We start from the raw sequence: 27,827 nt of genomic DNA, 5'->3' as shown, positions 1-27,827 counted from the left end.
TTCCATGTTTCAACTACCCTCTCAGTAAAGTAATACTTCCTGATATTATTTTTAAACCTTTGTCCCTCTAATTTAAGACTATGTCCTCTGGTTGTGGTAGTTTTTCTTCTTTTAAGTATAGTCTCCTCCTTTACTGTGTTGATTCCCTTTATGTATTTAAATGTTTCTATCATATCCTCCCTGTCTCGTCTTTCCTCCAAGCTATACATGTTAAGATCCTCTAACCTTTCCTGGTAAGTTTTATCCTGCAATCCATGAACCAGTTTAGTAGCCCTTCTCTGAACTCTCTCTAAGGTATCAATATCCTTCTGAAGATATGGTCTCCAGTACTGCGTACAATACTCCAAGTGAGGTCTCACCAGTGTTTATTTTGCTCTATGTGTGAATCTATAGAAACCACTGAAAAAGAAAGACATAGGAGATTAAAGACAAATAGATAAATCAAATTGTTTTTGCCTAAAGGTCCCATACTAGTTAACTCTTGAATTCAGTAAACCCCTCTTTGTTGAAATATTTTTTTTTCTATCCTCTTCTCTTGTTATTCAGGAATGCGGTCATTCACTTGGAATCTCAATTAAGTACATTTTTTAGCCTCATTAAAATTATGTGGCACTGACAATTGCAAGTATGTATCAAATTTAGGAGCACCAAAAATAGAGATTTAGGAATAATGGCCTTGATTCAATATTTTTGGATAAACTTTTCAAATAACTTTTTCAAAATATTAAAATATTAAAAAATATATCAAGTATAAAAAAATGTATCAATATATCCAAAAATATAATAACACTAGAATAGTTTAACAAAAAAAATCATTTTAAATGTTTTTCATATAGAAAGAAGGCGTAAGCCTGGAATTGTAGGAGGGGTTATACGGCTTATTAACCTCCAACCGCCTCCCCTTACCTGCAGCCATATTCTCGAAGTGACCCTCCCACCTCTTCCCTTTAAAAAAATCAATTATAACTGGTGGGCCCAGTTTATTACAGGCCTGACTTCTTGTCAGTTTCGGCACAAAACAACCGACTTGTTCATACAATAGTTTCCGATTACATCACATATTACAGTTTATACGACTATAATGTTCACAGACACAAATATATATATATATATGTCAATATATACGTTTGTTAATGTAAAAAGGTGTCAGTGCTAAAATGATAATCCCCTGAAGTTCATACAAATGGGTAATATATTATGGTATTACTTTTTCTTGTCATGCAGAGTTCAAAGACACAATGTCCACCTCCACAGCGGTAGATATGTGGGATCTGAGGCAGTCTTAATGTTTTTCTGTGTTATATCCCATATGTGCAGCACTGTGCATCCAATTATATTCGTATACCTTAAAGCATACAAAGAAACAGACTATAGTGAAACACAATTTAATTGCACAGAAAGATTCCCCAACCCCTAATAAAAACTCTTACATGATAAAAGAATGTGGTTATGGATTCCCAACAGCCACAAAAATATCCAGTGTTTAACAGATAGGCAGTGTGTAGATTATTATTTGTTATTTTATTATTTATATAGCGCCATCAGATTCCGTAGCGCTGTACAATGGGTGGACTAACAGACATGTAATTGTAACAAGACAACTGGATGCACAGGAACAGAGGGGCTGAAGGGGCTCAATGAGCTTACATTCTAGATAAATGGTTACCACTTTTTCAGAGCAGCTGGATCTGTGAATGTGCTGTATACCAAGAGATCTTGAAAAAGCCAGCGGAGCTTGGACGAACCGCATAGATTGGAGACTGGCCTTCATACTTGCCAGTGAATACAGACTTGTCCAGCAGTGTTGCATTACAGCGTCCCTCCGATTCGGCTTCCACACCTTGTGGCTTGATTTACAGGACATTCACGGATCCAGCTGCTCCGACGGAGTGGTAGCCATTTATCTACACAATGGCTATCTGTTAAACACTAGATATTTTCGTGGCTATTTGGAATCCATAACCACATTTTTTTATCGTTTTTATTAGGGGTTGGGGAATCTTTCTGTGCAATTAAATTGTGTTACACTATATTCCGTTTCTTTGTATCCTTTAAGGTATACGAATATAATTGCTTCCATTGGATACACAGTGTGGCACATATTGGATATAACACAGAAAACATTAAGACTGCCTCAGATCCCATGTATCCACCGCTGTGGAGATGGACATTGTGAAAAAGTAATACCAAAAAATATTACCCATTTGTATGAACTTGTGGGGATTATCATTTTAGCGCTGACACCTTCTTACATTAACATTTCGTTCAAAGGTTTTTTAGGAATAATCTTTCATGTCTCTAGCAGCTTCTAATTAAGGTTCATGTATAATTTTTGTTATCTATAATTGTATTGCACTCTTTTGTTAGTTTATTGTTTAAAATAAGTTTATACATGAATATAACAAGTATAACAAGTATAACACGCACATGAAATTTAACTCCTAGAGAAATCAGCCTCTTTTTAAAAAATATATATATTTTTTTATCATAACACAGGCTAGGTATGAATGAGTAGACATCAGGTAAAGATTAAAAGTTCATCTAAAAATATTAAATAATTTGAAAGCTTTTTCAAAAAGAAAAATTAATGCCTCCATTAGAAATTTCAGATTTGACAAATAAAATCTTTGCCTTTTTTGAATGTGAACATAGCATAGATTTGAAACTCTTTAGTATTGGGTATGGATTTTTTAAGGCCAAATGTTTCCTCAAGATTTTCTTAATATCCACACCGTGACTTCCACACTGAGAGCTTTTTTTTGTACTCCATTTAGTAATTCTACCCCACTTCCACAGTTAATTGTTTCTTAAACACCTCATGTGGATAGTTTATTTCCCTAAATGTGGTACACATTTCAATGAAGCATTTATCGCAATCTTCATCTTTCTGCAATAACTTACTCAAGAGAAACTACAAGTATGCGGACACATACTGGAGCTACATTGGTACCCATAGAAGTTCATTACTAAAAAATAAAAATACCACCTCAGGGGTGGTATGTGTATTACTCAGGGGTGGAAAAAATAAATAAATATATATATATATATATACACACACATATAAACCTACTTCTAAAATAGTTATAAGACAAATACTGAGGATCCATCTTGTTATCAATCCCTATAGATTATTGGCCCAGCTGGATGAAACAGAAAAAGCATTTGACGAGTTTTGGAGTCGGCATCACCTCAAATTGGAACAATGTTTGCAACTGAGACATTTTGAACATGACTTCAGAGAGGTATGTCACTGAATATTTTGGAACGATATCTATGCATTAAACAAGAAACCGTAACACTCACACATACACTTACTCACTGGCCACTGCATGTGTTCAACTGGTTTCATAATGGATGTTTTAACTACATATGTATATTTGTTTGAACTGATAGAATCAATTAAAAGTCAGGTGGACTTCCTTTTTTCCTTTATAATTTCAGCCTGGAAGGCACAGTAAGGTCATATGTGACCATGGTAACTCTTGCCAAAAAACTCTATTTCAGCAAATATGTAAAATTACTTCTTGTAAATTCAGTAGAATATGTTCCAAGCTATCATCCTGTAGACAGGATATGGGGAGGGTAAAGTATATTGCCATAAAAGTGTGTGCCACTTGCATTCAAACAGACACATTGTAGCGGAAACCCCGCTAAACTGTGAACTCACCAGATGTGTGTGTGCTGTTATGTGTGTTCTGCCCTGACATCCCCTTTTGTGTGTTTTCCCTATCCTGACCCTGTGTTTTATTCATTGTACTTGCAAAGCTATCTGCTCCCTGTTCGGGGGAGCTCATACGTACAGGTTCCGTTCGTCTCCCAAACGAAACAACCCCAAGATCCCATTTAGAATGTTTAGTTAGAACGTTCCCACCTTGATAACGAGGTGTGAAAGCCACAAACCGCAAGAGAAGCCTCGGCGCATGCCGACCCTTGGTAGCTGACCTTCATTAGACGAATGCCGTACAGGGGGAGCATTCGCGGATTGCTTCTCGTCTCATTCGGTTCCTGAAAGAGAACCTTCTCAGTGCCCCTTGGAATGTTTGCATCAATCAATTAGAACATTGGCAACTTGCAACATAAGTGCGAAACCGCAAAAACATTTGGCAACAAGTATGAAACCACAAGGATAGTAATTAATGAGTGCTTCCCCTGGGTGGCTGCCGTTCGTATATACGAACGCCAACCAGGGGGAGCATTTGTATCCCGACAGGAGACGCTTCCCGTGCCTGGTTTCACACAGGGACTTCACAAACGGAGGAGGTTTGCACTGGACATCGTTGTGAAGGTCCTTGAGACTGGTGGGGACATTTCCTGGGGACAATGGTGGTTTGGCAGGCTTTCTGTAGCTGGGAGTCACAGAGGCGTGAAGCTTGCCCACGCTGGGACTCCCAGGTAAAGAAGTTCATGGGTTAGAGACCCCTGGTCACCTGAAGTAGGAATCCCTGAGGATGGGTGTCGGGAACTGGGGACAAAGGATGTAGAGTTCCTGTCACATGCACAGGCCCCTGGGAGGGGGAGGACCCTGAATGGCGGGAACAGGGGACAAAGGGACTGAGGTTCCGGTTCTGTTATGTGACCCTCAGGAAGGGGAGTACCCTGGGAGGGGACATTGTCTTTTTGTGTGGGGAAATTATAAAGCCAAGTGTGGCCAATAAAGTTGTTGATGTACCCCTGGAACTGTGTGTTGTCCAGTTACTGGGGAAAATGAGTGTCTTTATCTATTAATAGCTGGGGTAACCAGCTGGGTTACCCTGGGTCCACTACACACATCTTTAAAAAGTAGAGTTAATTTATTATAGAAACACAATGTTCTCAATAACATGCCAATATTTACAGCGCATTAGTCATGAGGAAACAGTCATCAAAGTAATTTACACTTAACCCACTAGGTGTATCTGCAGGTAATTGACTTTAACAGGTTTATTGTCGTTACATGAAATTTGAAGACGCAGCTAAATCGGAATCCAGAACTCCATATTAACCATGCAAGAGTCAAGCATGTTTCTTCATCCTATCCCAATATGCAGTAGATGGGGGACCCATAGTAACATGGGTTTGGCAAATATTCAGCATACGCTGAAGAGAACACTCTGCCTACAGTTAAGAATGGTGGTTGCTCAGTGATGTTCTGGGGCTGCTTTGCCTTCTCTGGCACTGGAAACCTGTACCGTGTGGAAGACAAGATTAATTTATTGAAGTTTTAGGAAATCCTAGGAGGAAACATCATGCCGTCTGTGAGGAAGCTGAAGCTTGGGCGTCATTGGACCTTCCAACAAGACAATGATCCCAAGCATACTTAAAATTCCACCAAGGCTTGGTTGCAGAAGAAGTCCTGGAAAATTCTACAGTGGCCATCATAGTCACTTGTCTTAAATCCCATAGAATATCTTTGGTGGTATTTGAAGAAGGTGGCTACAGCACACAAATCCAAGAATATTACTGAACTGAAGGCCAGTACTTATGAATAATGGGCTTAGATTCCTCAGTAAAACTACCAGAAGTTGGTGTCTGGCTATGCATCTCATTTGCAGCAGGTCATAACAGCAAATGGGTGCTCTGCTAAGTACTAAAGATGCTTGCCATGAAGGGGTTGAATAATTGTGAGACTGGAGAAGTCATTATAAGTTGCATTTTCAGCTGAATTTGGAGAAACCACTTAAAGTATTTGTGTGTAAACTTGTAAATTTTGTCAGTAAACGTGATTTTCACCGGGTGTTGAATAATTATTGGTTAAAACTGTATCTATATCAAACTATAATCAATGATGCCATGAATTCTAACTAATAAACTTAATTTCTCTTCAGCTGAAGCTCGCTCTGGATGCCTTGATGGAGATTCAAGCCACTTTCACTGACATTGGGGACAGTGTAACACGTGTTGAACAACTTCTGAAGGAGTTAAAGCAGCTGGAAGAAAAAGGGCAGGTGAAGACATGTAAAATGGTTATCAAATATTTCTTACATTACCAAAAAAAAAAAAGCCTACTGAATTTTCATCTTACTGGTTGTGTTGACTAGTAAATGGAGCACATTTCCTGTTACTACCTAATCTATTCCTTGTGATTTAGGGCACAAACCTACGGACATCTGCACCTATGGCAGCACAGGTTTCTGCTTTATAGCAGTGCATATGCATAGGACGAGTAGACAGGACACGTCCTTCCAGGGGTACAGATTTGCATTAATGTGGAGGTGGTTTCTTTTAGCATCAGTAGCATGATGCTTAATCATAATATTTGCCAGTACCTAGCCTGTCAGGAATGGTAATTAAAGACCTTCATGATCAGGTGAAACTCTACTCCAATACTAGCACATTATCTGCATTTTGGTTGCACATTATCTAACCAATCCCACTTAAACAGCAAGAATATGTTACATTACAACCTGACCACCGTTCATTCCAATGAATATGAAGTTACGCAACCCTGGTGGCTAGAAGTCCCCATTCTCCTAGCCACACACCATTAAAAATGAGTGGCTATACCTACCACCCACCAACACCCTAATGATAATGAGGGCAATAAATCTAATACATGTAAAATAAAATAAAATAAAAATATATTCACCCATCTAAATTTCTTCTAACTCATGTTATTTTCAGCCACCAAAAAAGGTCAAAACCTAAACTAACGCACACAATAACATAACATTTTCTTCTCCTATGGAGGGCTCTACACAGACTGACCTGCCATAGCAGGGTACCCTTACATAGGCTTTCCTATGCTACATCAGCTATTACATAGTGTGGGAAATTTCGCACGCTATGTAATATTAATAAGATGCACTGATTGGTTTTCTGGTAAGCCAACCAATCAGAGTACTCTGACAGCCAAATCTCCACTTATAATTATCACCACAGTGGGACAAAAGGATGTACCTCTGTTTATTTTATGAAATAGTCCCTAACAGCATGGGTAAGGGTGGTGGTTAGACTATGCCACTGCTGTTGAAGTGGTGCCTGTCACTATGTGCCTGGGGTGGTGGCTCTGGGCAGGCAGGGTCTGAGTGGCCTCTAACATTGAAGTAAGGCAAGCACCTTTTCTAACACTGGGTGCCTATCTGACTTTGATATACAGGAAGGAACTGGGGGACTAAACTGCACGCTTCGCTGTCTGTGTGGTGCCTGCCTTAACAGAAACAGAGTGAGCTGGAGGAGGCATGCGGCAGGCATTGCTGTCAATGCATTGTCTGCCTTACCAGTATCAGAGGGGAGCTGTGAGACAACGCAGTCACCACAGGGTGCTTGACTATTACAGGGGAGAGCTGGGTGAACCGGGTGGCAGGGGAGGCAGGTAGAGAGTGGTCTGTGTGATGCAGCGAGAGACAGGGTTAAGAGGCAAGGAGAGAGGGAGCTGCGAGAAGCAGGGAGAGAGGGGCCTGTGTGAGGCAGGGAGGTAGGGAGATATTTGAGACAGAGAAGTACAGAGCATTGAGGGAAGGTGAGAGGGGACTGTGAGACTGGTAGGGAGTTGTAGGAGCAAGCGAGAGGGATCTAGAATCGCAATGGCAAACTCAATGGCCAGCGTTCCTCTTCCTCAACTGCACCAGTTTAATTGGAGTTCTGACAACTCCACCCCCTGGTGGAAACAGCCAATAAGTCTAGTAGGCTGGCCTGTCTGCTTAGAGCTATTTTTGCCCCACCGATTTGTTGCCCTAATGAGCCCCATTAACAAACAATGGGGGCTAACAAGGGGAACCGCAGTACAGTTAAAAGGGACCGAAAACATTTTATCACACAGAAACAATAATGGTGTTAGTTTACACAAAAAAAAGTTAAAAAGCCAACAGAAAAAAATATATAGCTAATATTTTTTATTTTATTTTATATATATATTTTTTATTGCAAAAAAACTGGTGGGGTGCTTCTCCAGCTACCCGTATGGACTAAACACACATAAAAAGATAAAACATCTGACCTGATAAAAAGCAGCTCAGACAGAAACACAAGTGAAATATGTTCCTATAATTTTTTTTACTTGAGGCTGTTGTATTTTATGATTCATTTTGTGGTATGTTCATATTCCTTCCAGGAAAAATTGTCCACTGCAAAGGAATTGTAAGGTCAGTATGTGATGCCAGTTAGAGGAATATATATTGGCGTTTATATGTAAGCACACATATTAAAACAAATATATTTCATTTTCAGTTCTGTGATTACAGATGTTTTGCAGTTTCTTTTAAGAAGTGAAACAAATCCTCACATCGGCCTTGATTCATTACTTTCGGCTGAAAACAGTTGAAAAATATTTATTGAAATTGAATCAAATGGCTGAATTTAATGCCAGCCCAAAAAAGGGCCGACTGCTCGAGAAATATGGTTTGCACATTTAACGGCCCTATTAATCATTAAGAAAATAAATGGGGAAAAAAACCTACTGGGGTCAAAATTACCCTATATTAGTAATAAGGAAGTGAGAATCCTTCCCCTGGCACCCACTCACTATACCATGAATGGGGGTATATCCACTAGTAAACGAGTAGCCACTTATAATGTATAAAAGACTATTGACTGGGCAGCTATAATTCTACATACTCCCCTAGCTCCCCCAGTTATTAATTAAGAGATCAATTTAATAATTAGATTAACTTTTCAAATTACTTAATATTTTTGGATAAACTTTTCAAATATTTGTTTTCAAAATATATTAAAATAGCAATAATATATCACATGTAAAAAAATATATCAATGTAATCATATAATATTCAAATATTTTTCAAAATATTAAATCATTTTAAAACGTATGCAAACATATTAAATTGAGGTCTAAATTAGAGCCCCCATCTGCCGCTAATCTACTGGTAATCAGTTTGATCATGCACAGCAAGCTCCAGCATGGACTTCTCTCTGTAGTTGCCACGTTTCTGTTGTTAGCAGTCTGGTCTGAAGCTGAGATGTGTAGGTAAAGGGGGGAGGGGCTGAGGCAACTCTACTAGCATAGAGGCTTGCCCAAGAAAGCAATTTGACCAAGTTTAATTTTAAAAACATTTATTAAATACTTTGTAATCATTTTTCTTGCTTTATTATAGTTTCTATATTTGTTTAAAAGTGGTAATAATTGATAAGTGATGCATGACCCTTTAACCCCTTAAGGACCAAACTTCTGGAATAAAAGGGAATCATGACATGTCACACATGTCATGTGTCCTTAAGGGGTTAAGCAGAATAAGTGTAAAGCCCATAGAATTTTAGATTATATAAACAAATATTTGCAAGACAGGGAGGCACAGCTTGGCAAATACTTTAATCAATCCATTATTTCATTGTGTAAACCACACAGCAAATGAACAGCTTGCTCTCACAACTGGTACACAGCTTGCTTTTTTGAACAATGTATCAATTTTTATATGGCTTGTCTGGTTATAGTGATAGTTTGTCCTCAGTTTTATTTGTTTTTAAAAAAAAATTGAAATACTTCTATAATATAATATAATATATAATAATAATAATAATCTTCAATATGGAAAACACAGATTTTGGGCAAAAAAAAATATATAAAATTTGCATAAATATATATTATTAGCATATATTTCATTTTTTCACAGAGTTGTTAAGGATTGAAGAATATTTGTTGAGTTGTATAGGGGTTCACCTACGCCTGAATATTATTAAGATAAAAATTTTGCAGCATGATAGATATTACCATTCCGGTTAGTCACTCTCACCCATATATCGAAATAAAATGAAAGGAACAAAACAAAAGAAATGTTAACGATCTAAACACATCATGAATAAGAAAGGCCTTGTGTGTGCCGAAATGTTGAGCCATGGTGTTCTGCATGATGTAAATATAAGCTTGCTGAGGGAATCCAGGAGGTCACCAACGTAAGCATGGTTATAGATGTAAAACAGCATGACAAGAGAGCCATGCAACAAGATATCAGGAGTTAGTCTGTGGTGATTATGTTTAAGAAGCCTATAAGTCTAAGTGCACAGAGAATGCTATAAATAGCAGTAAGTAGTACCTCGTGCCTCCATCGCTTGTAGCTACCCTTAACCGAAGAGGGCAGTAAGGGAGGGGGAGGGAGAAGTATTATCTCTGCCAATTCAAAAATACAGAAAAACTGTGTAAATTGAAAATTCATCTTAAACTACAGCTCAAACTGTGCGGTAACATCTCATAGTGGTTCATTGGTAAATATAGCCGTGGTAACAGCCAGATATTAATGCACTTGATCAGTGCCTTTAACCCCTTAAGGATCAAACTTCTGGAATAAAAGGGAATCATGACGTGTCAGACATGTCATGTGTCCTTAAGGGGTTAAAGCAGAACCTAGGTACCCCTTGTGACCCGTTGATAGAACAAAACGTGCCACATTGGAGACATCCTACTGATGAGTGGTCTTCGATCTTTCCGGTACTTGGGCAACTTCTGTGAGGCGAAGTGCTGAGAGGAAAGCCGGGGCATCTGTTGGGAATGTTACCGTGAAAGTCAGAACCATCAGCTTATGGGATGCGGACCAGCAGTATGCTACATCAGCCTCTTGCAACTTCTTTGTCATGGGCTGCCATGCCTTTCTCCACAACAGTGTGGAGCGGGTGACATCTGGAAGTATAAAGTCCCTTGGCGAGCTTGTAGGAGCTCGATGAGATCTTTTGACCTTATAGGCCCCATCTATGGAAAGTAGTTTTTCCTATTTTGCAGCTAATACTGTGGATATATACTGTCTGATGACGTATGGAAGTTCCTCTGTGGATACTGTGTCAGATACTCCTTGGATTTTGATGTTCTATTGCCAACTCCTATCATTCAGAGTGTCCACTCTGAGAGTCAAAAAAGATTGCAGGGTTTGCAATTCTTGCACTGAGTCTCCCAGGGCTGCGAGGCCTTGTTTAAGATCATACACGTCTTCTTCAGTAGCCTGAACTTCGGTTTTCACTAAGGCAATATCGGCATGAAATAATAATTTGATTCTCTCATAGAGATTCAAGATATCCTCTTTAGTTGCCGATGCAGACCCCTGGTTTTCAATAGTTGCAGCCGAAGTGGAAGGTTGATCACCATCTGATCTGACATCCATCAGGCTACCCTCATCATTAGATGCCTCCTCAGTGGCTGTCAGGATCTAACCTGGTGTGGAGTCTGACATGCAGAGTTATACGCTCACCCTTGCAAATAAACACAGACCAAGGTGACCAGGTAACAAGCCACCTGGGCTGTGAGTCTCTGCACAGGGGATGTGCAGTAATAGTGCTGCAAGTTGCAGTACAGGCAAGGACAAGCAGAAGAGTGGTCAAGGAAATACAAAGTCAGGGGAAGCCAGAGGTCAGAATAAACAAAGAAATTAGCCAATTTCGAAAGCCAGAATCAGTCTGGAGAACACTGGATCAGGATACACAATAACAGGAACCAAACAGGAGAACCAGAGTCAATGAACTGACACTACCCTCAGGGAGAGGCAGTGTCTTATACCTGGCTGAATAGGCATCTTCTTCAGGTGGACTGAGATTGACAGGAGCAGCCACAGGTAAAGTTCAACCCCCTAGTGCTGGAGACAAGGCAAGGTTAACATCAAGCTGAAACATGGGCTGAAGTGTGGCTCAGAGGCAAGACAGCAGGAAAGAGTCCAGAGTTCAAATCCCCTTGGAGACACCAGGTCACAGTGTGAATCGTGACAGTGGCAGAGTGTGCAGAGTTGTCTACTGCTCTGAAACGTGGTGTGCATTTAAGAAATGTACTGATATCCCTCGACTCCTGTGGTGGTGCCATCTGCTTTTTCTGAGTTTTCCAACTCATCGTTTTGTTGCCAGAAGTGCTCAGTCAGGGAGGTAAGTAATCACAGCAGTCCGCTAAGAGCTCAGCGTGGTTTGGTGCGGCCTGCATGCTTCCCGGCCTAAGCCTTTTTCAGACCTTATGAGGTGCTGTGGCGGGCATCCAAGTACAAAGTGAAAGAATGTGCAGAATCATCAGAACCTCCCCTGATAATGGCAAGCACCCCGGATGGTTTTTGGTTAATCAGACCCGCAATGAGCCAAATCAAAATTTTTGCCCACGGAGCTGCTAAGTATGGCATCTGAGCTGTAGCGGTGCTAGACCCCTGTCCCCCAACTATGTTATTTTATAAAGGGATCCATAATTGGCAATGTTACTTCTGACCATCTTTGCATTATGGTAGTTGTAGTTCTGCAATAGATTTAGAGCTACACTTTGCCCAGGATTTGGACAGGGCTGAGGTTCTTACCTGCTGGTTCAGAAGGCAAAACTAGCACCCCCATCAATTTCAGTTGGAATTCCACTGGTTGGAATAGGCACATTATTCAGCACTAACCTGCTCACCCAGTATACTAGGTGCCTGAATCTCATCCGATTACCTCTTTAGCATCTTCCTAATAAAACAGCTTTCTAAATGCCTTATCAATTTCTCTAACCATCCATTTCTAACCTCTTATTTCAGCTCCTCTTTAGAACCTTTAAATTGTAAGCTCACAAGCTGTCTTGAAAATTACTTTCTATAAAAGTGCTCTAAAGTCTAGATTTTATGTTCATGTTCTTTTTTATGTGTATATCTAAATTGTTCTATTTGCTTTCTACAATTGTACAGTGTTGTGGATTATTTTGGCGCTTTATTTAAACTAATAATCATAGTCATAAAATCCGACACAACTGTTCACAATATGTAGTTTATTGCAGCACTAATGCTTTCCAAATTGAAGTGGAAAGGCCTGTTGTCTCTAATGCAAAATGTATTGTGATATATACTACATGACAAATGATTAATGGGTCACTGAGCTGATTTTGCGATTGAACGATGGGTTGCCCAGCTAATTAAATGAGCATTATTTAGGTGCCTGACAAAAAAAAGTTAAAAAACCTCCAGCACATGGCATCTCGCCTAAACCACTTCTCTTTTCGTGTCTGCTATAATGTGTTTCATGTAATAAGGTTTCAAATTATTTCACAAATAGGTTATTGCACATAATGAAAAGAGATAAAGGTTGTGTTTGTGAAAGAGGGACGTTTAAAAGTATGTTGTGAATAGATTAGATGAATGATACAGTTGAACTGGAATAAAGCCAACAACTGCATATCTAAAGCTGTATTACTACCTGACCTAAAACTTATTCTCTTTTTACTTGTTCTCCAGGGATCTTTAGAAAAAGCCCAGTTACATGCTCTCCATGGCGATCAGCTCATCCAAAATAACCATTATGCTGTGGATTCTATCAGACCAAAGTGTGTTGAACTAAGACGGATCTGTGACGACTTTACAAATGAGACTAAGAAAAAATATGACATTCTTGGAAAGTCACTTGAACTACACCAAGAACTTGAGAAGGTGAATGTACTATATAAAGGCAAATCACAAGGTTGTTTCTGTATAAAAGGATTATTAAAGGAGCAGTAAAAACGAGCAGGGTCATACACTAACGTTAGGCCAGAGTAGCGAAACTGAAAGCATAGCTGACTTACAGAGTTTCTCCAATTCGGCTGTTTTTACTTTATTTTTAGAATTCACTTTGAATTCACTTTCATTTCTCACGTTAGTGAATAACCTTGTGTAAGTGTAATGTGATTTATAGAACATTAAATATTAGTGTAATGTGTTCCTGCTGCATCATCCCATACAATAAAGAATAACTTGTTATCTATTAAAAAGCAAAAGACCAGAAACTCGTTTGGAAAGCTTCCACTCAAATCTACTTAACGTAAAGGAATCACTTTTTTTCCTGTATTATTTCTTAAAGTAATTTTGTATATTTTTGAAACTGGACTTCTCAAAGTAAAAAAAATATATCTAAAAAGAGAGTAAATTTTGAGCTTTGCTAGGTACATTATTAAGTCATGCCATTGCACATGTAAATTTGTACTATTGGTTATTACTAGATCGGCCGAATGGTTCTTATCTGCCGTCACATTCTATGTTTCTATGTTTCTATTACAATTATCATACATTACAAAGAGTAGTTTTCTGGCATACCATACAAATGCTAACATTTAATATCTTTTCCCTCTAAGTTAAACAGAGATTTTATAATATATCTCTCTTTTTGGATCTTCCTTTCCCAGTGGGTCTTGCTTTACATAGCTTCATACACACCTTCACTGGACTCTGCTGAGATATACTGTTTGTTCTAAACTTGTAGTAACTCCTGTTTTTTAGGCCAACCATTGGTGTGAAGATGGAATCTACCTCTTGGCATCGCAAGCTGTGGACAAGTGTCAGTCACAGGATGGTGCCGAATCAGCATTACATGACATTGAGAAATTTCTTGGAAGCTCAAGAGGACACCAATTGTCCAATCCCTCCGATTTCTACATCAAATATGAAGCGATCCTATATCCAGAAATAAAGGTAAACATTCTGACAGAACACGAACATGCAACTTGCAAGTCAGGATGGGGAGCATTTTCAGCATTCAAACAGTCTGCAGAAGAAAATGATGTAATCTTTCAAACAATAGAAGACACGGCATACACAATACATTTTGTTGATAACCAAGTGTTCACATAGGTTGTAACTTATAACATCTAACATCTAAGACTGCTCCCCTCAGGTGCTTATAATTAAATATCAAACACATTTAATCTTAGTGTTATCTTTAAAGGAACACTATAGTCCCCCTAAACATATTTTGTGGGCTGAATAGTTAGAGGGGTCTTTTAGATTCCTAAGCCCCACTTTTTATAAAACAAAATCAATCAAATTAACCTTTTACTCACCTGTAATTCAGTGAAAGCCTTTTCTCTCTGCAGCCCAAATGACCTCCACAGATGTTATCAGGCTTAACGATCATCTTGTCCAATTAAATGAGAAGCCGTGGAAGTTCAATGTGCTCAAGCAATGTGTGAGGACGTCAAACCAAGTCATGAACCAAGTTTGACTCTGTTCTGGATGCGGAAGCACTATCAAGTGGCTGTCAGAGTGACGGTCACTATAGGTGTGTTTAGCTTCACAATGTAAACATTGCAGTATCTCAAAAACAGCATTAGTTTACATTGTAGGAGTGAAATGGCAGCGACACTGCACCAAAACAACTTTGTTGAGGAAGTGTCCATTTTAAAGCCATTTTGAATGCAATATTTGATAAATATTTGATGCAACTGATATCAACAAAAATAATAAGTTTTAAATTCTCGTTTAAGAGAGACCATTTGACTCCTTAAGGACCAAACTTCTGGAATAAAAGGGAATCATGACATGTCACACACGTCATGTGTCCTTAAGGGGTTAAACATGGCTGCGACATGCTTTTTAAATTTGCCAATGTTCTAGGACTATAATTTATTAGGCACCGTGTTCTAGTCTCTAGTTATATTTTATATATGTATTGTTTTACATTTACAGTTAATTGTGCAAAAAGTACTAAAGAAGTTGGATGATGTCCAGGAAATGTTTGACAAAAGACAAGCTAGTTTAAAGAAGCTTGCAGCTAAACAGACACGGCCTGTACAGCCTGTGGCTCCACACCCAGAATCATCTCCAAAAAGAGCTTCACCCAAGACTACACGGCCAGCTTCCCTGGGTAAGATAACATTTTCCACGTATTTTAAATCCCACTGATTTTATTTGTGACACTGGGGACTAGTTCGCAGAATCTAAAGTGTGGGGGCTTAGGTTGCAGCTTAAACTTAATCTTAACTATTTGTTTATTATAGCAAAGAACTTGGTGGTATTTTACAGGTGCCATTTTTAATAAAGAACAAGCCTAGGCAGCTGTATGGTTATACAAATAGTTAAATCGTTAATGAGCCACAATTGTTTCCTGTCTTGGGACAAAAGTACCTCTCCATTGGCAATCATCCTCTCAGGGCAGAAAGATAATACATGCTGGGTACATGGGCCCTGAGCCGATGTATGCTTAGACTGGATAGTTGCCGGAAGTGCTGCAAAAGACCCAAAATGACTTAGCATGGAAGTGGTGACTGAAAAGTGTCCTGTGGCAATTTGCTCCCTTGCATCACCTAAAAAGTCCTAGAGCAAGGGTTGCTGTGACACATGGGGTGCCTTCGCATGGCAAAATGGCCCAGATGATATCCCCAGCCAGCTTAGAGTGCCCCGAACCTGGACTGCAAGGGAGCCTGTGATTTCCACCTCCAGTGGGTGCAGGTTACCATGGCAATGCTCAAACTATCTTGTGAAGTACTGGAATGGAGTGCATGGGTCTACAGTCATGGAAGTGACTGTAGACACCATGGAAGGTGCAGACTACGAGTTTCACCACAGGGATTAATGAGTATTCATGACCCCTCTTTAGCCAAAGATAGGTAAGAGGTAGGGGGCAAAAAAACAAGTTTATTTTAGCTCTCATAACACTCTGCACATGTAATTTGATCTCTTTCACTTCCTTTCCTAAACATTAGGACATTTATCCACGTTATTAAGCTCTTTTCTTGTACTGTAAAAGTCTCTTTGTCCTTATCACCTCCTCCTCTGCAGACCAGAAGCTCTCTGTACTGAGCTAAGTCTGGAAGTGCAGGTTTTAGCTCATTGATTAAGAGCACTCTCCTCAGTGCCATCTTAACAGCATTATAGGCCCCCGGGCAAAGTACTGCACTGGGGCCCCTACCTTCACCACAACTCACAGGAATAAAATTGTAAATTATCGACAGACTGACTGCTGAATACATACACAGATTGTTGAATACACACACACACAGATTGCTGAATACACACACACCGACAGTTGAGTACACACACACAGACTGCTGAATACACAAACAGACTGTGTATTCAGCAGTCTGTCTGTGTGTGTATTCAGCAGTCTTTGTGTGTGTATTCAGCAGTCTGTGTGTATACTCAGCACACACACCGACTGCTTAATACACACACCAACTGCTGAATACACACACCAACTGCTGAATACACACACACAGACTGCTGAATACACACACACACACAGAGTGCTGAATACACTGACTGCTGGATAGATAAACACAGTCTGCTGAATACACACAAACAGACTGCTGAATATACACACACAGACTGCTGAAACACATGCACTGCTAAATACACACACAGACTTCAGTGAAGGGTGCAGAGTGTGTGTGTGAGGGGTACTGTGTGTGTGGGGGGGTGCAGAGTGTGTGAAGGGTGCAGAGTGTGTTTTTTATTTGAGAGGGGTTCTGTGTGTGTGTGAGGGGTTCTGTGTGTGTGTGTGTGAGGGGTGCTTTGTGTGTGTGGGGGGGTGCTGTGTGTGTGAGGGGTGCAGAGTGGGTGTCGGGGGTGCTCTGTGTTTGTGAGGGGTGCTGTGTGTGTGAGTGGCGGGTGCTGTGTGTTTGTGAGGGGGGCTATGTGTGTGGGTGGGACTGCTGTGTTTGTGTGAGGTGTGCATAAGGTTAAGAGAGCATATGTATATTTTTTAATAAAAAAAATAAAAAAATTGTAAAAGCTTTGTTTTTTCCCGTCCCCTTCTTCTTACCTTTATCCAGGGAGGGTGACACACTGCCAGCCCTGGTCCAGTGGTGAGTAGTGCTCTTTAGCCTGCAGCTCTTCTGGCTGCAGGCTGTCTGTACTTTCCCGCAAGGTGAGTGCTGTGTTGGAGCATTGCCATGGCAATGCGCAGCAATGCTCCAATCAACATTCTCGCGGGAGGAACTTTCTCCAAGCTCCCTCCTCCCTGTGTCACGGATGAAGAGCCTCTCGGGCCAGTGAGGGACATCATTGATCTCTTCAATGGTCGAGAGGGCCCAAAGCAACTGAGCAGGGCCGGCTCACCGTGGGCCTGCAGGGGAGATGACAGGATTTCCCCTGTCGGCCTATGCACATGGGCAACACTGTGGGCCCCCTATACTTGTGGGCCCCCGGGCAAGTGTCCAGAGTGTCCATGGTGCTCTCAGCAAATAAGCCTTCAATGCATGGCAGTGCTTTGCTCAGTGGAGCTAACAAAAGCTCCTTGCAGTAGCCTCAGGGCTCGAGGGGGGGAACTGACCTGTGTCCGTCAGATCTCAGGTAAGTTGTAAAACTACACATTTGATTACTTACACTGTGAAGGTCCCGGGCACTTTTGAAACCATAACCACTACAAAAAAAATTCTATAGCCACCTTTATTGTTTTAAACCATTTCCTATTTCTCCTTTTGCCTTGTCTCTAATGTACTGAAAGGACTGTGCTTATTGAATCATTTATTGGCCAGTTGCTCTAAGGACATTTCATATCTTCTGAACTCTACCAAAAGGTACTTATTGACCTACTTATTGTCTAATCCATAGCGCACTCATCTGGACTACCTTTCTGGATTCAACCCTATTGCTCATCAACTTTTTCGTTACATTATTGTGTGTTTGGATATACACAATATCACTCTATAAATGGCCAGTTTCTAAGCCACTTTCCCTCTCTACAATGTTCTTCCTCTTCTACAATGTTGGTTGCAAACTTATACCACAATTTTCAATAGCCTATTCCATTAATTTCTACAACAGGTTGTAGTAGTTATGGTGCCTTAGTGCCCCTTTACTGTGTCTAGCATTGTGCAATGTGTTGGCTGTATATAAAAAGGGACTGCAGAAAACCATGTTGAATTGGTGTAAACCGATGTTGAATTGAATGGTAAACAGTAGTTACCTATGCCTTAAATGTTCTATAACCATCCTAGACTATACACACAGAACCACACCTAACAGAATATTTAACTAGGTGGGTTGATCAGACGTACAAAGGTACACAACAGTCCATTCAGCTGGGAAAGTCACTATGTATGTCCGTGAATAGTGTCTACCAGCAGAGTCTAGTTTTATTAAGGAGAATGACTCTCTTATTTAACCCCTTAAGGACCAAACTTCTGGAATAAAAGGGAATCATGACATGTCACACATGTCATGTGTCCTTAAGGGGTTAAAGAGACACTATAGTCACCAAAACCCATTTTGAGTGCATAGACCATGCCCCTGCAGTCTTACTGCTCAATTCTCTGGTTTTTGTTTTTGTTTGTGCAACCCTGGCACAGCTTGGATGAAAACAAAATTGATTCATTTTCAATCAGATGTAACTTACTTTAAAAGTGTTTATCTCCTGCTCTGTCAATTGGGCTTTAATTACATCCTAGAGGCTCCTGCAGCATCTAGCAAGCTATTAACAGAGCAGGAGATTAAAAATTCTAAATTAAACAGAATTCGAAATTAAGGAAGTGTAAACATTAGATGATTCTTTACAGGAAGTGTTTATGAAGGTTGTGTAAGTCACATGCAGGGAGATGTGCCTAGAGCTGTATAAACAAGTGGTTTAACCCCTAAATGGCTAATAATTCTGCAGTGAGACTGTAGGGACATGATCCATACACCAAAATTGCTTCATTAAGCTAAAAATCTTTTTCTGACTATAGTGTCCCTTTAATGTAGTGACTATACAACATCAGATAACCATATTTTAACAAACTGTAGACACAAATTACACATATAGTAGTTTAAAGGTATAATGGAACAAAAAAGAAAATACAATAAAACTGAAAAAACATTATAGGGAAATATTGCAAAAAAAATGAAAATAGTAAATGGAAAGACAGTGGGCCACGTACAAACTTACATGGTATCTTGTTCACCATCTATTTCTCCTTCTCGCTGGAAACCTCCATCAGGAATTCTTGTAGGAATGCATTACCTAAACGTTTCTACTTTTTAACTCCCACTTTTTGTCACATGTATTGTAAAACGATAAAAACATAATCATGACGCAGATTGTTACATAAAAATACATAACACTGTATGTAACGGATCACCTGGCACCCCGACTTGGTACCTCCGCCAAAGGACCACTTCCTAGCTGGACACACTGGCCTTTTATACAATTTTCCAGGTCAGAGGAACACCCCCTGGACCTGATGTGGCACAGGAACACAAAGGACATAAACCAATCATGTGACACGCCCATGTACAGCACACAATCCCTCCCCTCTGCTTAGGAGATAATTGAGTAAAGTCCTGTAAGTAGCTCAATTATCTCCAGGCAGAAAAAACACATTTTCACAAAATTCAGAAAGTACCCCAAAATCCAACACATCCCCTGATAGCCCGATCTGGGTGAACAACATATCCAAAAATCACCCAGATCGGTTAAGGTTTTTAGGAATTTCAAGGAAGTCATTGTTTTGACCGACCGCAAGCATGGCCCCATACCCAAAACAGTTCCAGGGAAATCAGTGCTAACAGTCGTCAAGTTCGGTAGTCTTTTAAAGGTTTCCTTGCAGGGCCCACAGTCTGTGGGCAGGAGGCTGGCAAGCAGGCTCCTCCAGGAGCTCGTGGTAAACTCACTTGAAAAGGGGAGTTTGTCACACTGTACTTGCATGTAAACCTGAAATCAAATAAACCTTTTACTACAAAATATATCCGTTGTAGCTTTGATAGAAACTTAGCACATGCAATTTTATTACTTTTTCATTTTATTAACTTTATTAATTTCCACTATTTATGGTTATGATTAAGTGTCACCTTACACTTTATATAGTTGTCATGGGCTTGAACACAGAGCTGATTAGCCAAGTTATTGAAAGTAATTTATAATCTAAACTCTAATACCATAATCCGAGCAAGTATTATAACATTGATGCTGTATCTCGGAACCTAACCTAATCCTCTAATCCAAGCAGAAATCTCAGCCCCTTTGGACGAGCCTCCACTGTCAGTCACAAACTTAACACCTATGTGATTCCTTGTAAAAATAAAATATGTTCTGCTTTCATATGGCACATCTAGATTTTTTTTCAAGAACATTGTGCAAACAAGAAGGTGCACATTTCATATGTACTGTAAAAGCTCAGGAGGATTTAAAAAAATATCATTATCATTGTATGTGTACCATTAAGCTATAAAGTGGAAAGGTTGTAGCAGAGTGCCTGATTGTTGTTGTAAATAAACATCAGCGGAGTTGGCAGCCTTTAATATTTTCACGTTCTGCTCCATTAGCTGTACACAAAGCCTTTTTGTTTCCTGTTCTCAGTGTCAGACTACGTTTGATAAAGCGATGGTTCATCTATTTTCAAAGCATTGCTAACACAGTGTGATAGTTGCCGCTGCCAGAGGCCATGGTTAATCATTAACCATTTTAAAACATATTTAACATTGGGGTGAAGAAGCTATTTATATTACAGTATTATTTTTATTATTTATGAAACGCTAACCAATTTTGCAATGCTGTACAATAGATGGCCTAACAAACAAGCAGTTGCAACAAGATACGTTTCATGAGCGGAACAAAAGGTGCTTAAAGGACCACTATAGTGCCAGGAAAACATACTCGTTTTCCTGGCACTATAGGGTCTCTAGGTCCCCCCCGCAACCTCAGGGCCCCCCTCCCGCCGGGCTCTAGGGGGTAGAAGGAGTTAAATCTTACCTGTTTCCCCCGCTGGGCTCCCTTGGCGCGGGGAACTCTCTTCCTCCTTTTCGCCGTCATCGGCTGAATGCGCATGCGCGGCAAGAGCCACACACGCATTCAGTCAGTCCATAGGAAAGCATTCTCAATGCTTTCCTATGGACGCTGGCGTCTTCTCACTGTGAAAATCACAGTGAGAAGCGCAGAAGCGCCTCTAGCGGCTGTCAATGAGACAGCCACTAGAGGCTGGATTAATCCATAGGTTAACATAGCAGTTTCTCTAAAACTGCTATGTTTACAGCAGAAAGGGTTAATCCTAGATGGACCTGGCACCCAGACCACCTCATTAAGCTAAAGTGGTCTGGGTGCCTATAGTGGTCATTTAAGGTCCTGCTCAAACTAATTTACATTGACACAGACAGGGCAACAAAGAAAAAAAAGATGGGTGGAAGAATATATATGAGTTATTAAGTAAAATTAAGTAAAATTCTAATGGAAAACAGAGATACATAGATGGGCAGAGGCATACTTGACCTAAGGCAACATTTTCTTTGGGTGCCTCTTGCCTAAATTTACAAATCTGACATGCAAAAATATAAAAAAAAAATTGATACTTACTGTAATTTTCTGTTCCTGATTAAGATATGGCAGCATTGGCTTGTGGATTAGCTCCTCCCCTCATAGCAGAAAGGACAGAAAACAGAACTGTTAGCAAGAAATTCGTATAAATATTATTATCGTCCTGTCAAGCAGTCTGTGTCGCTAGCGCCACAACCCCCATACAAGAATGGTGGGAACCTAATGCTGCCATGGCTTAATAAGGAAAAGAAAATGATGGTATTGACTTATGGGAAATACACAATCAATATATGTGATGGGAGAGACAGATAATACAAAGAGTTCATATATCAGAAAATTAAAAATAGACATCATTAGGGGCGGGACCTGGCATCCAAGATGGCCAGACGTGTTTTCCACTTGCTCCTGTCATATAAAACAATAACTACAGCTGACATTCTGACACCAGAAGACCGAAAAGCACGGAAGCCATTATTTAGAACAGTACATCTTGGGAAATCTGGCACAGGATACTCTGCTTACCAGCATTCACGCCCGTTATCTTTGAGGCCTACTGGGCTGGCGCACGGGCAACGGCAAGAGGCGGTCGATCTCCCGGGGCAGTGTGCAGGCTCTGTTACAGCATTCAGGGAGTCCTGTCCTCTGGACCGGCGGGGATATCCCAGTCCCCACTGGGCAAACTCTATCCTGCTATGCGAGAGACTCCAGCAGACTTAAATCAGCATGGCTTGACCAAGATGGCCGCCATGCACAAACTTCAACCACACCAAGTGGGCCCGGAGTGGAGAGAACACTTCAACACAAGATTTGAGGAGAAATGCCAGAGGTTCTTGGAGCGTTTGACGCACAGATCTGACACACTCACCTCCCCTGATTCACAGAAGGACAACGGGGCTGCCCCGCAGGGGTCAACACGCATGGAACCGCAACTTAGGGCACATGAACCTCCAGGGATGAAGCTCTGCGAAAGGGCACCCATCCCCGCTCCTGCCAACCAATCCGTGGCTCCCCGGAGCCGTCCTGCTGCTCGCTACCACAAGCATAAGCATTCTACACATGTTTCCCGAAAGGTGCCGAAAAAGAGATGGCGCAAAAAAACGCAATGGCGGACGACTCGACTCCATTCAACGGGGCGTTCCCGCTAACACTCAACTCACCAGCAAGAGGACCTGCTCCCTTGCCTCCAGCACGACAAGCCTGAACGGAAGGTCTTCATCTTATGCTGCTGGGAGCGCAAGACCACAGCTCTGCAACAGCAAACCCCAGCAGAATCCTGGGCTGACTGTGGGGGGAAGATCGGAACAGACTTTCCAAGAACTTTGGCTGCAAGTAGGGGCATTGGTTAGGAGGCATGTCAGTGTCTTGCACGGCTGGGTTGTTAAAATGCTGTCCTCACAGTTCATAATGCCTGCTATCCTTTAGTTGTCCCCCTCTTCTATAATGAGCTAATCACCCAGCTGCAGTAACAGCTCAATATATTTAACCAGTGGAATTTTATTTTTATTTTATTAACCTTGCAGTTACCTGCTTCATAGCATGATTGAGTATATATTGTATGTCTAGCAAGCTCCTTGTCTCCCATCACACAGGACAGCCATGATCTAGGGATTCTTATCTCAGTGGTTTGTTTTATCTTGTTGTTAATTCCTACTTTTTTCTCAAGACATGGCTCAGAACACATCTAGATACACATCGAGAAATTATTAATTTCAGCCTAGAATCTAGACGCTAGAGACATCTCACACATATATATTTCTGTAAACTCATCTTATACCCACACTTACGCTACTTTGATGTTATATACTGAAGCCAAGCCAGATTATTATAAAAAAAAAAGCTGTGCAGTCTTACTCTATGCCATATGTATGTTCACTATGAGATGCTGGTACCAGCTATTGTGGCATTGCCAGCATGCTTGTACTATTTATGCACACAAAAATAAAGATTTTTTTTTTTAAAAAAAATAGGCATCATGGACATCACATGTCAACGTCTTAAGATTCAAAATCCCTAAAAAGGAATTCAGTAGTTGAATTTATAAAATATCTTCCTATTTGCCCAGATAGAGGAGGAGAAACGTGTCTGCTGTACTAAAGGACAGTATCTTGAGGTCTGGTTTTTTTTTTTGGGTGACTTTCATTCTTGGCAGATTTGCTTCTATTTTACACTGCTTACTATTAAATATTTTTTATTTTTATAGTCCCCTATTTCCTGTATGTTTTATCTAGCTTTTACCGTATATACTCGAGTATAAGCCGACCCGAATATAAGCCGAGGCCCCTAATTTTACCCCAAAAAACTGGGAAAACTTATTGACTCGAGTATAAGACTAGGGTGGGAAATGCAGCAGCTACTGGTAAATTTCTAAATAAAATTAGATCCTAAAAAAATTATATTAATTGAATATTTATTTACAGTGTGTGTATATAATGAATGCAGTGTGTGCGTATGAATGCAGTGTGTGCGTATGAATGCAGTGTGTGCGTATGAATGCAGTGTGTGCGGATGAGTGCAGTGCGTGTATGAGTGCAGTGCGCGTATGAGTGCAGTGCGCGTATGAGTGCAGTGTGCGTATGAGTGCAGTGTGTGTGTGTGTGTATGAGTGCAGTGTGTGTGCGTATATATTAATTGAATATTTATTTCCAGTGTGTGTATATAATGAGTGCAGTGTGTGTGTATGAGTGCAGTGTGTGTGTATGAGTGCAGTGTGTGTGTATGAGTGCAGTGTGTGTGTATGAGTGCAGTGTGTGTGTGTATGAGTGCAGTGTGTGTGTGTATGAGTGCAGTGTGTGTGTATGAGTGCAGTGTGTGTGTATGAGTGCAGTGTGTGTGTGTGAGTGCAGTGTGAGTGCAGTGTGTGTGTGAGTGCAGTGTGTGTATATGAATGAAGTGTGAGTGTGTGATGCAGTGTGTGTTTGTGTATGTGTTGGTGGGGGTGGGCATTTGATATATTATTAATTATTATTTTTTTTTTATTTCTTTATATTATTATTTTTTTATTATTATTATTTATTTAATTATTATTTTTTTTATTATCTTTTTTTTTTTCGTCCCCCCTCCCTGCTTGCTAGCTGGCCAGGGAGGGGGGCTCCTTCCCTGGTGGTCCAGTGTCATTGGTAGTTCAGTGGGGGGGGAGAGAGGAGCTGGCAGAGCTGTACTTACCTTTCCTGCAGCTCCTGTCAGCTCTCTCCTCCTTCGCGCGGTCTGTGCAGCTCCCTCTGTCAGCTCCCAGTGTAAGTCTCTCGCGAGACTTACACTGGGAGCTGACCGAGGTGCTGAACGGACGGCGCGGAGGAGGAGAGAGCTGACAGGAGCTGCAGGAAAGGTAAGTACAGCTCTGCCAGCACCCCTCTCCCCCCAGTCTGTATTATGGCAATGCAAATTGCCATAATAAAGACTCTGACTCGAGTATAAGCCGAGTTGGGGTTTTTCAGCACAAAAAAAAACTCGGCTTATACTCGAGTATATAAGGGTATTTGTTTTCTATAATAGTGTGTTATTTTTGCTGAATCCTGAGATCCTGTGTTTCTGGTCTGGGTGTTTATCCAAGCCTGCATAGGAACCTTTAAGGTCTACTATATAGAGCTATACATGGCTCTATTCTTGTGAGTTACATTCTTTATATGCAATTTGGAGTTGTATACTTACAGAAAGCACTATGTTTATCTGTTTTTATCATTCATAGTGTACTCATGTGTATAAGTATTTATTGTGTGCTCACAGTGGGTGTAACTACTTTTTTTTACCTCGTGTTACTATAATAAAGCTCAGATAATCACAATGAAATATCTTGGGAGAAGGTGATATAATCCAAACAAGGCTTAGCCTGGAAGCAACAAGATATTTACCACCTGCTGTCTTCCAGAATGTCCATAATAGATAAGGACAATAGGACATGAAGCTTTCTAGATCTCACAAAATAGTTGAAGTAAAACTCTCAGAGTTATCCACCAAACGAGAACCCAAAGTGAACTATGAACTCTAGACCAATAGACAAACCAGAAGCATAGCTGACTTGGACAATATTTCCAATTCAGTCATATGGGCCCAAATATGAAATTAACCCCGATTTCCCACTTTAGTGAACAAACCTTGTCAGTATTATTAGCATTTATTTAGCACCAATATATTCCATAACACTTTACAACTATTTAAATAGGATAGTTAGAGGTGATAAAAAGGGGTTGTCTGAAATTGATAAACAATAAACTACCAAACACAAGACAACTTCCACACACTTTAGACATGGACAATATACGTAAATACACATTCCTTCCTCTGAATCGATAATGTTTCATGCATTTGAAGGCTCAGTCACTGCTACATAGCTACTATCAGTAAATCAGAGTATGAGACATGATAGGAATGCAGAGCCTAGAATCACATGCTATATATTCCGGGTATACATCTGTCACCTGAAAGGAGCAGATATTTCAGAGACGTAGTTTAATGAGAAAACAAATCTGAGACGTCATATAAAAAGGAATGGACATGTTTGTTAGGCTGCACTCAGCACTTTATACATTTCCCTTTAGGTGCTGATTTAGCATTTTTTAATTAAAGTCCCTTTACATCTTACACCGTGCATCGAGTCTGAGATACGGAAAATATCTAGAAACCCATGATGATTCACTAAGTAAATCAGATCTGCAGATCTGTAATGTGCAAATGTGCCATACAATTAGTAAACAAGTGGAAACAAAGAGTGACAAAATGCTATAATACATCATGGTGACATACTATAATCAGCATTCCTAGAAGATATGAAGTTGCTGTTGTAGAAAGAAACATCTCTAGATACCACACCAAACTTTAGATTGATATATAGTGCTGAAAAATCTTCAGTATACAGTATAGGAGAAGATTTAGGTTAATATCCACTTATTTTAATTTAAAGGGTAGGTTGTCTGCAATAAAAAGAACACAAGTCAATTTACAGTATGTAATAAGACTATATAACAATCTGAAATAGCCTGCACTGTGTTTATTTCAAAATTCTCTTTATATAAGTTAAATTCCAGTATACTTAAAATGCACTTAATTCCCCCACTTTATAAGGGCATTTGTCGATCCCTTCAAAGACTCTAGCATCAACATACCCCTCATTCCCTAAGAGGGCAAAGACACAGAGCAATGTGCAAACGTCTAAACTTCCCATCTAAATTGTGATCTTAAGCGGTTTACCCAAGTTTTATCCATATTTTTGCAACCCTTCATCCCTGATTTGATACATGAAGATCAAATGGGCTTAGTCCCACAGTGAGAGACGAGTTAGTACCATCTGAACGCTCTCACAAATACATTTATTTTAAATTTCATCAAAGGGCCTGCTGTCTATTGATGTGGAGAAGACATTCAATAGAGTCCAATTGGGGTTCTCTTTGCAGAGGCGTAACTAGAAACCACGGGGCCCCTGTGCAAAAATACGACTGCCCCCCACCCCAAACGTCCCCGCCCCCCAACATCTATCCCCCACCCCATACGTCCCCACCCCCACACATGCAGACAAACAGATACACACGCAGACACACACACAGACACATACATACACACGAACACACATACATACACACAAATACATACAGACACACATACACATACATACACACAGAGACCTATAAATACAGACACACACACACGTACATACATACAGACAGACACACATACACACAGTGACACGTACATACAGACACACACAGACATACAGATACACACAGATATACTGATACACACATTCTCTATCACACACACAAACTGTTGAAAAAAAATTGTGACTTACCTGGGGTCCAGTGGCTGTCTCTCCTCCTGCGCCGCGCTTTGTTGGCTGTGAGGCAGTGACTGCTTCCTCCCAGCTCTGACATCATCACTGGGGCCCGGCCGCGCTCTTAAAGCACCGCAGCACTGACCGAGCCCCTGGAAATCCATTGCCATTGGGTGGCCCCAAGAGCATGGGACACCCTATAGGCTCCTTCAATATGGCCCCGGCAGTTTTTCCGCGCGGTCGG

At 40.5% G+C, this 27,827-nt stretch overlaps 1 protein-coding gene across 1 annotated transcript in view; it reads left to right on the top strand.

Moving 5' to 3' along the window:
• The window catches only part of MCF2L2 (MCF.2 cell line derived transforming sequence-like 2), a 446,256-nt gene that overhangs the window by 101,133 nt on the left and 317,296 nt on the right, over positions 1-27,827 (top strand). Inside the window, exons 9-13 of the mRNA XM_063442725.1 lie at positions 3,128-3,242; positions 5,805-5,924; positions 13,083-13,274; positions 14,100-14,291; positions 15,285-15,462. Of these exons, the coding sequence (XP_063298795.1) occupies positions 3,128-3,242; positions 5,805-5,924; positions 13,083-13,274; positions 14,100-14,291; positions 15,285-15,462 (797 nt within the window). The remainder of the gene's footprint in view (positions 1-3,127; positions 3,243-5,804; positions 5,925-13,082; positions 13,275-14,099; positions 14,292-15,284; positions 15,463-27,827) is intronic.

The sequence above is a fragment of the Pelobates fuscus genome, chromosome 2, assembly GCF_036172605.1.
Source record: "Pelobates fuscus isolate aPelFus1 chromosome 2, aPelFus1.pri, whole genome shotgun sequence".
Lineage (NCBI taxonomy): Eukaryota > Metazoa > Chordata > Amphibia > Anura > Pelobatidae > Pelobates > Pelobates fuscus.
Note: the sequence above shows the minus strand (reverse complement) of the source record. Positions and strands in the feature narration are given on the sequence as shown.